General features: G+C 62.9%; 2 protein-coding genes across 8 annotated transcripts; one reads left to right on the top strand and one right to left on the bottom strand.

Annotated features, from left to right (window-relative positions):
* Positions 1–343: 343 nt before the first annotated feature.
* On the bottom strand, positions 344–7,379 carry CSTF2 (cleavage stimulation factor subunit 2). 3 transcript variants are annotated; one of them, XM_086850764.1, is made up of 15 exons: positions 7,064–7,174; positions 6,869–6,947; positions 6,054–6,223; positions 5,435–5,571; positions 5,223–5,342; positions 4,974–5,129; positions 4,744–4,867; positions 4,373–4,435; positions 3,215–3,274; positions 2,476–2,617; positions 1,960–2,111; positions 1,401–1,663; positions 929–1,039; positions 661–786; positions 344–537 (listed from the first exon to the last, which is right to left on the bottom strand). In XM_086850764.1, the coding sequence occupies exons 1-14, from the start codon at positions 7,119–7,121 to the stop codon at positions 664–666; spliced, it is 1,758 nt and encodes a 585-aa protein (XP_086706890.1). In that variant the 5' UTR covers positions 7,122–7,174; the 3' UTR covers positions 344–537; positions 661–663. The 3 variants fall into 3 exon arrangements, with proteins under 3 accessions (XP_086706890.1, XP_086706891.1, XP_086706892.1); XM_086850765.1 differs by lacking the exon at positions 3,215–3,274 and having other exon boundaries at positions 7,064–7,379; XM_086850766.1 differs by lacking the exons at positions 1,960–2,111; positions 2,476–2,617; positions 3,215–3,274.
* On the top strand, positions 7,192–9,919 carry TYW2 (tRNA wybutosine-synthesizing protein 2). 5 transcript variants are annotated; one of them, XM_086850772.1, is made up of 7 exons: positions 7,192–7,509; positions 7,632–7,779; positions 7,856–8,045; positions 8,130–8,280; positions 8,350–8,459; positions 8,764–8,921; positions 8,990–9,919. In XM_086850772.1, the coding sequence occupies exons 1-7, from the start codon at positions 7,427–7,429 to the stop codon at positions 9,434–9,436; spliced, it is 1,287 nt and encodes a 428-aa protein (XP_086706898.1). In that variant the 5' UTR covers positions 7,192–7,426; the 3' UTR covers positions 9,437–9,919. The 5 variants fall into 5 exon arrangements, with proteins under 5 accessions (XP_086706898.1, XP_086706895.1, XP_086706896.1 ...); XM_086850769.1 differs by having other exon boundaries at positions 7,371–7,509; positions 8,605–8,921; XM_086850770.1 differs by having other exon boundaries at positions 7,371–7,509; positions 7,856–8,280.
* The last annotated feature ends 13 nt before the right edge of the window (positions 9,920–9,932 follow it).

Raw genomic sequence — 9,932 nt, 5'->3', positions numbered from 1 at the left:
CAGCACACAGCTCAGCTCCCACCAGGTTCTGCTCCAGTGTATGCAGAGGGAAACCCCGCTCCCCGAGCAGGCTGGCGTGGTAAGTGATACTGCAATCGGATCCAGAGCCCTTCCTGCCCCGACAGCAGGGATGGAAAGCCAAGCTCTCTGTCCTGCCCTTCCCCTACCCCCTGTAAACTGCACGGCACAAGAAATTCCATGACTAGCTCTTGCCCTGGTGTGGGGAGGAGGGAGGATGGCAAGTGGTTTGGACAAGACTGGAGCCAGGCCACACTGCTCCCAGAAAGCAACACTCCCATTGTGGCCTCCACCAGAGACCAAACAAGGCAGCCAGGGACATGGATTTACTCAAACCAAAGCTTTATGTCAAACATCATAAAATATAAACAGGAAAAAACAAAAACATGAACTGGAGGTAAAAGCCTCTCAAGGGTGACACAAGCTCTCCCAAAATGCACCATCAGCTCAGGTAGCAATGGGAAGCAGCTGCCTTGGAGCATCAACTCCATCCAAGCACATGGAATCTTCATCTTGGGTCTGCCAGAAAGAAGGGGAGGAGGGTGAGCCTGGCACAGAGGGAAGCAGGGCAGAGTCCCATCCTAGGAAGCTGTTTTACCAGAGGGGAACAGGCAAAGGACGAAACCAGGTTAAGGGCATCACCTGTCAGGGTGCCCCCGTGGATTTCTGGATCTGCTCCTTCAGAATGAGGATGCTCTGTCGCTGTTCTGGGGGCAGCATGGCGATCTGGTCTGCTGTCAGCTGCAGCACCTGCATGATCAGCGCTGCCTGTGGGGAAAGAGGGGTCAGAGACATGCCCTGCCAGAGCAGCCACAGCATACCACAGCCAGGGAGGGGCTGACCCCACCACAGAAAGGCACACAGGAAGTGCTGCTCCCACTGTCTCACCCTTTCCTTTTTGTTCTCTCACCTTTTCGTGATCCTGGGGGGTGACCTGGCTCTGTCCAGGGCTAAAGCCTCCAGGCTGACCAGCTCCTTGGACTCCTGCCCCAGGAATGCCTGCCCCAGCCATGTTAGGAACCTGGGAGAGTAACAGAGGGGTTATGGACTGAGGGGTCTCTGCACTCAGCCGTACAAATGCAGGAAGGTAAAACAGATGATCAGATGGATGCCCTCACGGACTGCTTGAAGACACCTGAGCATGAAGAGAGAGTGCATTTTATGTGCTCTCCTCTCCCAACTCCTGTGCTCCTTCCTGTGCCTCAGGAAGAGGTGGAGAGAGGCCTGAGCCTTGTCCCGTCCCCAGCTGATGGAAATGGGACAGATGCCCTGATCCCTCAGAACCAAAGCCTGGTGCTGCAGCTCTGTGGGACACCCCCCCTGCCAGCCCCAGCCTACAGGATGCTGTTGGTGCCCAAGCGGCTGAGCAGAGCCGTGTGTACCTGGCGGGGCCCCTGTGGGCCACTGGCTCCCATGTTAAGTGGCCCAGGACCCTGTATCCCACCAGGCATCGGGCCACGCGGGTTGGGACCAGGCCCTCGAGGCTCCAGGCCCCGGGGCTCCAGGACCCTGGCCTCCATGGCCCTGGCTTCCAGCACTCGTGGCTCCAGGACCCGCGGCTCCAGGCCTCGCGCCTCCAGGGCTCGCGCCTCCATCACCCGCGGCTCCAGCCCGCGCGGCTCCAGCCCTCGGGGATCTCTTCCGACTGTGGAGGAAACACAAGGTAAGCTCCTGAAGGAAGCAGTCCTGCAGGAGTGTGGGAGTGAGCCTGCTGCCTCCTTCGTCTGGGGGCCAGCAAGCACCCTAGAGGTGCAGGGCTGGGGGCAGAGGGGACATGCCTGCAGAAAGTCCCTTGCACCCTGGGACTGTCCCTCCTTGCCTGGAGTCAGTCATTTCACTGCCCAAACCCCTTCCCGTGCCTTGGGTCGGGGCAGCCGGCTCTGCTCTGACTTCTTGCCTGCACAGTCCAAGCCACCCAGTATTTCATGCCCCCTCTCTCACCTCGAGCATCCATCAAGGGCCCCCGTGGCTCTCCCATCAGTGGTCGGGGTTCTCCCATGGGTCCCCCCCTCATCTCATGGGGGGGGCCACGGCTGTCATGACCAGGCATATGGTGCATAGGGGCTCCCTGGTGGGGCGGCCCAAGGTAACCTCTGACGCAGAGAGACGAGGAGAGCAAAGCAGGAGGAGGAGAAAAAGCGAGAGAGTGTGAATCAGACACTGGCTTGGCACGGTCTGGGCAGAGCGCTGGGATTGCCCCCGAAGCCGGCCGCAGGGGAGGAGGGGAGGCTGGCACAGGGATGGGTGCTGGTGGCCCCATGCCACAGGGCAGCTGCCATCACCCCGGGGATGTCCCTTCCCCGGGGAAACGGGCCGGCCCCCACGGTTGGCAGCACACGGGCCTCTGACCAGGCAGCAGTGACTCCCGGAAGGCTGGTGCCATCCCTGTCCTCAGCGAGAGGTTACCCTTGGGCAGGGGACAGTGCCAAGGGCTCCTCTCCTTCCCTCTCCCCTCACCTGGGCTCCACTTCTCCAGTGACTGAGAGCAGGGTCCCTCCGCGAGGGTCATTCGGGGCATCTCCCAAAAGGCCTCGGGGCGGCGGGCCACTAGCAGGTAGAGGTCCACGCTGCATAGGGGCCCTCGGGTCTGGCATGGGCACTGCCAGGGAGACACACAAGAACTCGTGAGGATCTGCATGACCAGTGCCGTGCCAAGACTGTCCCCGGCGCTCTCTGCCGGGTGTGGGGCAGCCACGCTGCTCCCCTGAGCTGTGCTGTCTGCTGGGGATGCAGCCCCACACGTGAGGCTGGAGCACACCAAAGCCCCTTCCCTGGCTGCCAGCTTTATTCCTCTCTCTTTTTTCTCTGCTTTTATCTCAGGTTCCTTATGGCACCAGGGGCAACACCAAGCATGGGTGTCCCTACAGCAATCCCTACAAGCGTGGGCATCAGCACCCTGCTGACGTGGGGCCAGGAGCAAAGCAAGACCTGGAAGGCTCCTGGATGCACAGTGTCAAAGGGGGCTGGATCTCAGGCAAAAGCCCTTCCAAACAGGCTCTCCTTTTCCACTGGAGGCTCCATGCATGGCTCTAGCCTGTTCTCTCCTGTAGCCCTAGAGGAAATCCTGCCTACTTCATCTCCTCTTACTGCTGTCAGGCTACAAGGAGTGCCATGCCAGTCCCTGGCCCTGACAACAGCGGGGTGACACTCCACAACGAGCTCCATGGGAAGAGGGAGCTGGCGGCTGCCGGGATACCTTGAACGCGTTCGATAGACGCAGGCCTGGCAGGTCCCACGGGCGAGAGCTGCAGGTTCCCTGGGCAAGCAGCAGGAAAAGAGGGAAAGAGCAGACACGTAAATAGTGTATGCACACATGCACCGACCAGTGCTGGGGACAGTGCTGCCTGCAGGATCACACCCCCTGAAGTCCCCAGGAAAACCTACAGAGAAACCGTTGCGAGTCTGGTTTTATCAACCTCTTCCGTTAACGCCACCTTTGTCACCACAGGCAGGACAGCCAGAGTGGCACAGTCCTTCCCTGACTCAGGGAGAGAGGCAGAGAGAGAAGACATCCTGCCAAGAGACACGGCATTCCTTGGGCCCACGCCGGCCCCGTAACGCACACCCAGCTTCTGCTCTCCAAAACCTTTTGGGTGCCAAGAACTATCAGGCAGCATTCAGGAAGACAGTGCCCACCCCAAAGAAAATGAGAGTCAGCTGCCCCTAAGGCCAAAGGATCTCAGACTAGGTTTGCCATGTAGCTGCAACAAGGCCTAGGATAGAAGTCAAGGCAACAGAGGTGACAGGTGTCTGCATGTGCTGCTCCTGGGAGAACAGGAACACCTGGGTCGAGCTAACCTACGTATGGCAACGTGTGAACCGTAAGGAATCGGGCCCCAGGGCTGGGCCGTACAGACCGTGCCTGCGGAGGAATGCCGAGCCGTCACCCTCCGGAAAGCCCCTGCCCAGCCTCAAGCCAAAACGGAGACCCAGCTCCCTCTGCCGGGCACGGACAGGAGGACGCGGGGCCGCACCAGCTGCTTCCCAGCACCCCGGCAGCAAAGGAGCAGGACAAGGACCGGAGAAGAGCAAGCTCTGCCTGCCCGCACAAGCACAGGGACAGACGTGGGCTCGCAAAGGTGGAAAACACAGGCACGTCCCCCCTGGGGACAGGCAGCTCTCCTGGCTTCCAGGGCACGACTGCACAACAGGGCGCAGAATGAGCTGGGAGCCAATCGAGGCACGGGCCGAGCCCTGGGAGCCAGGGAGCTGCAAGCACAGCCCTGTGCCTCAGTGAACAAACGCAGGCACAGCCCCGGGGCTGGGCACAGCCAGGCTGCAGACAGCTGGGGCACAGCGCTGCTCGCTGGAGCGAGGCTCACACCACACACAGCTCTACACACGTCTGTTTTACCTTGTCCGCGCTCCAAGGGGACGGGCCCCGCACCCGGCATCCCAACCTGTGGCTGCATCCCACCTGAGAGGGGACAGGCAGAGATCAGACCCCTCCTCAGCCACCCCTGATGACTAACCCCTTCCTTTGGCCCCAAATACCTTCTCGCTCCCAGCTCCTGAGGGAGCATCTGGAGGTTTATTCCCCTGGTGTTGGTTCCCCCCAGGGGTAATCCAACTTTGCAGGCCACCTCTGGCAGCAGCACAACCACAATGTACAGTACAGGATTACGTGTGCTCTCACAGGGCCGAGCCCTCTGGCTGGGGGAAGGCAGAGGGGGGTGTCTGCAGGACCTGTGTGCTCACGGCTGGGGCAGCTTGGCCCAAACTCACCTCCTGGAGCCATGGGGCCAGGGCCTGGGCCCTGCACAGGGGCTGCCATCTGTCCTGGGGCTGGCACTCCCCCCTGCATGGGCGGCTGCATCAGAGGAGGAGCGCCATTGACGTGCATCCCGCCCTGCTCAGGAGAGACACTGGATCTCAGCGACACCCCAACACCTGGGTGTGCGCCCCAGCTGCGAGAGCTGGGGCTGGCACAGCTCATGTGTTGTGCAGGCTCTTACTATGGGCTGTGGCTGGGACGATGGGGTGTTCTGCGGGTTCAGCTGCGCATTGGGCCCTGGCCCAGGCCCCGGTCCTGGCCCAGGCCCTGGCCCTGCCACTGGCTGCTGGTTGCCTGGGATCAGAGGAGGAACACTGGTCTGGCGATGCAGGATTTTCTAGGAGAGGAAAAAGGAGCTCTTTTCCACTGCCACTCCACAAAGGCTACCACCAATATCCTCCCAACCCTGGAGGAGCAGCAAGGGACAAACCAGCGCGATCTCCGGGTCGACGATCCTCATGACCACCTGGGCCTGCAGCAGCGCGTAAGCCAGCTGTGGGTTCTGGAGCAGCATGTTCCTGGCTTCCTGGGGGCTGTTCTGGACACACAGCTGACAAGACAGGCACGGATCAAGCTCTGCCAAGGTGCCACAGGGGCTGGGAGGGTGCGGGCAGTGGCAGGAGGAGCTGTGCTCACACTCACCTTCATCTGCTTCATCAGCTCAAACATCTGCTCGGGGGGCAGGCTGGCCACTGCCCGGCTGATGGACTCGGGGGCATCCTCTGGGTTGACAGGGTCCCCATAGGGTGACTCTATGATGGGTGCACCCGTGCCCAGGCCTGCAATACAGTTGGTGACTTCGTACGACACAAACGGTGTTTAATGGGCTCATCAGGAGGGGAGCACCAGCCCAGCAAGGGGAAAAGGAGGCAGCGAAAACTGGGAGATGTTAGGAGGAATTTCTTCACAGAAGGGGTGATCAGGAATCAGAACAGGCTGCTCAGAGAGGCTGTGGAGGCACTGTTCCTCGAAGTGTTTAAGTAAAGACTGGATGTGGCATTCAGTGCTCCAGGCTAGTTGATGCAGTGGTGTTTGGTCAAAGGTTGGACCGTGATCTTTAGACACCTTTTCCAACCTAAATAATTCCGTGGTTCTGTGATCATCTGGGAGCTAAAACATGGAGCTGAGCCCATGCATCCCTCTGGGGAACTACTCACAACAGCTCTCAGAGCAGGCCGGCTCTGCCAGCCTGGCAGAAGAGGCACTCCCCAGAGCACTGTCAAGGCCAGGCCCAGCGTGAGACCCCCAAACCCCGACTCACTCTTGAGCTCCTCCTTGTTCTTCTCGCTGGCGGCGTTGTCGACGCGCAGGGCCCTGCCGCTGAACTCGCGCCCGTTGAGGTTGCGCATGGCGCTGAGCGCCGTCTCCTGGTCCTGGTACTCGCAGAAGCCATAGCCCTTGGGTTTGCCCGTCTCCCTGTCGTACACCAGCCTGCACGGCGAGGAGAGCACCCGCTGTGCCCACGGCTCCCACAGCTCCAGAGGGGATGCGGGGCTAGAGCCCGCAGGAGCGCCGGGAGCACGGTCAAGGCTCCCGAGTCAGCCCGAGGCACGCAGCAGCCGGGCCTGTCCAAAGCCAAGGGGCCTGCTGGCTCCTGGCATGGGTGTTCCCAAAGCTGTGGGGCCACCAGTGCCAGCTCTGTGCCTGCCATGACCCCACAAGGCACAGGACGGGACTGCCTCCTCCCGGAACTCCCAAAACCTTAACTGAGAGCTCTCCAGGGACAGCTGCCAAGGATGGAAAACACCTCTGAGAGGGACAGGGACGGGAGTGAGGAGCACAGAGCCCGAGCAGGACCCGAGATGGGACATCAGGCAAAGGTTCCTCGCCAAAGCGGTTGTCCCGCATTAGAACAGGCAGCCCAAGGCAGTCACCATCCCTGGAAATGGTCAAAAGGTGTGTGCATGTGGCACTTGGAGACACGGTGGGCCTGGCAGTGCTGAGGGAACCGGGCTGGATGCTTTTCCAGCTCCTTCCCGGCGTTCTGGATTTACGATCGCACGGTTCCAGAGCTCCGCGCGGGGCTCGGTCTGCGCCGAGCCGGGGCACGCGGGGGACGCCAGCGGCCGCTCTCACCTAAAGCTGACCACGGGCCCAACCTCCGAGAAAATGTCCTTCAGCTGCTCCTCCGTGGCCTCATACGGGATGTTCCCCACTGCGGAGACAGACGGTGCCGCCGGTCAGCGCGGCGGGTACCGGCCCCGACGGCCCCGCCTGCCCCTGCCCGTCCCTGCCCCTTTCCCTTTGCAGATCGCGGTCCCGCGGCCTCACCGAACACGGAGCGCAGGGAGCGATCCACGGCGGGGTCCCGCACCGACAGCCCCGCCATGGCACCGCCCGCGCCGCCTCCGGTCCGCGCGCAAACCGTCCCCGCTCGCGCTTCCGCTTCCGCTTCCAACACCGGGACAGCGGCGCCCTGAGAACGCGCTCCGGCGGGAAACGCGGCACCGGCGGCAGCGGCGTGCGGGGGTCGCGACTCCCGGGGACCCCCGAGCGGGGCTGCTGCGGCCTCGGGGATCCCCCGGCACCGAGAGCCGGTCTCCGGGCAGCCCCGCGGCCTCGGGGATGCCGTTTCGGGCACCGGCGCCGAGGCACAGTCCCCGGCGAGGCTGACACCGGCCGGGGCTCGGCAGGATGGAGGCCACGGACGGCCCCATGCCTGTCCCCATGGGTGTCCCTGCGCTGGCCACGGAGCGGAGGTTCGCCCAGCGCCTCAGGTGAGGGGCGGCGGGAACGAGGGGGAATGGGAGCCCCGTGCTGCTCCCACAGGACGGTCCCAGGGCCAGCCCTGCAGCGGGAGGGTCTGCGGGGCTGGGAAGGGCCTGACCGTGCCCTGCAGGCAATGTCTGGAAGAGGAGCGGCTCTCGGACGGGCGTTTCCAGCTGCAGCGGCTGCCAGGGGGCCGCGTGGCCCTGCCGGTGCTGGAGGAGAAGCTGTCCCAGCTCTGCCTGCCCCCGGACATGCCCTGGGAGCTGCTCCGGATCCAGGTTGGCAGAGCTGCCTCGCCCTGAGGCCTGCGTGGGGCGGTGGCACCCAGCCCCATGCGCCCCGTCCCTGCTGCAGGAGCCGCTGCCCTCCAGGGCCGCCCGCCGGTGCCCGCCTGCCCGGAGACTGCGGGACCAGCTGCGGCGGCTGCTGGGGACCAGCTGGTCGGAGGAGCTGGAGCGGGATGTGCCCCACGCCTGGCAGAGGCACGGCGACCTGGTGCTGCTGAGCGAGGACAGCTTCAAGGCTGCGCCCTGGGAGAGGCTGGGTAAGGGCGAGCAGGGCCTGGCCGGCCCGCTCCTGCCCGCCGAGCCGCCCGCATCCCCCAAACCTGCCGCCGTGCTGGCTGCAGGCCCGGAGCTCTGGGAGACGGTCGCCTCGGCTTTGGGAGCCCGGCGGGTGGCCAGGAGAGGACGGGTGATGCCGGATGGGATGCGGACCCCCCGTGTCACCCTGCTGCTGGGCCAGCACGGCTGGGTGGAGCACCTGGACAACGGGATCAGGTGGGCAGGAGCTGCAGGATGCGGCTGCTGTGGGGAAGGGACTGCCCTCACCCGTGTGGGCTCTTCCAGGTACACCTTTGACGTGACCAAGTGCATGTTCTCCCCGGGGAACATCACGGAGAAGCTGCGTGTGGCCTCACTGCCCTGCTCCGGGGAGGTCCTGGTGGATCTCTATGCAGGTAACGGGGATGGAGAAGGGGCGGGGCAGGTGCTGATGGTAGACATCAAATGTCAGCTTGGAATGAATACTCAGGAGGATGGCCAAAGACTGGAAGTAAAGTAAGGTCCTCTAAGCATTTTTCAAGGCAGATTTTACTTTTGCAGAAGAGGGAAGGATAAATTTCCATTTTTCCAGTGTTTGGGTTTTTCCCGACCCAGAGCAGAGCAGACTTGGAAAGCCAGGGTGGCAGTGTGCATCCTGCCCTCAGGAGTGTGGATCTCTGGAGCTCCCTGCCCTCAGCCGCTGCCACCTCCTGCCTGCAGGCATCGGCTATTTCACGCTGCCCTTCCTGGTGCACGCGGGAGCTGCCTTTGTCCACGCCTGTGAGTGGAACAGCCACGCCGTGGAGGCCCTGCACAGGAGCCTGGTGCTGAACGGGGTGCGGGATCGCTGCCACATCCACGCCGGGGACAGCCGGCAGGTGAGCGCTGCCGCCTGGCCGCGGAACCCCTCTCCTCTGGCATGCCCTCACCTCCTCTCTCCTCCCAGCTGCAGCTGCGGGATGTGGCAGACAGGGTGTACCTGGGGCTGATTCCCAGCTCGGAGGAAGGCTGGCCGGTGGCCTGCCGCGTCCTGAAGAAGGACACGGGTGGGGTTCTCCACATCCACCACAACGTGGAGACTCGCCGTGCGCCGGCCCCGCCGCAGCCCGCGGTGCTGCTGGCCGAGCACAGCTCTCCAGAGACAGCCAGCTCTGGGGGAGAGGCACAGCAGCCAACAGAGGACGGTGGGGAGGAGACACTGGGGGCCAGGCTCAGAGCCGAGTGGCAGAGGTGGGCCGAAGCCACGGCCACACGGATCCAGGGGCTGCTGGCAGAGCTGCACGGGCGGCCGTGGCGCACCAGCGTCCTGCACGTGGAGCCGGTGAAGTCCTACGCTCCACACGTGCATCACCTCGTGCTGGACCTCGAGTGCCGGCCAGTGCTGCCCGATTAGCAGGGCATGGACATTCCAGCTCCCGTGGAAGGGTGGTGTCAAGCAGCAGGGGCAGGGAGATGCTACCAGCAGTGTCCTGCTGCCAGCCCAGATGTGCCTTATGTCCCCTGGTTCTGCAGTGGCAGCACTGCCTGGCAGTGCCTCCCCATGCCCAGGGCACCCAGGGTTGTGCTCCCATGGCAGATCCCTGCAGGATCCAGACAAGGATGGAGAAAGTTGGTGCTCAGAGTGCCAGTGTTCTGCCCTGGCTCTGCCAGTCACTGCCCAGGTCTTGGACATGTGGTAGCACCTTGAGCCCCGTTTTCACACAGGAGAGAGCCACAGTGCTGAGAAGCCTTGGGTTCCTGCTGAGTTCATTTCAGCAGGTCAGGGACAAGCATTGTGCTTGTGTTTCCCAGCATGCTTTTTTAATGTACTGTAAACAATTCTGTTCATCTCACTTTCTTCCTAGCTCTTTTTCAGAAATAAAGATCTTTCTCACCACCTCTTGCTGGTG

The sequence above is a fragment of the Cyanistes caeruleus genome, chromosome 14 (assembly GCF_971803275.1).
Source record: "Cyanistes caeruleus chromosome 14, bCyaCae1.hap1.1, whole genome shotgun sequence".
NCBI lineage: Eukaryota > Metazoa > Chordata > Aves > Passeriformes > Paridae > Cyanistes > Cyanistes caeruleus.
This window is presented reverse-complemented; position numbering and strand designations above follow the sequence as displayed.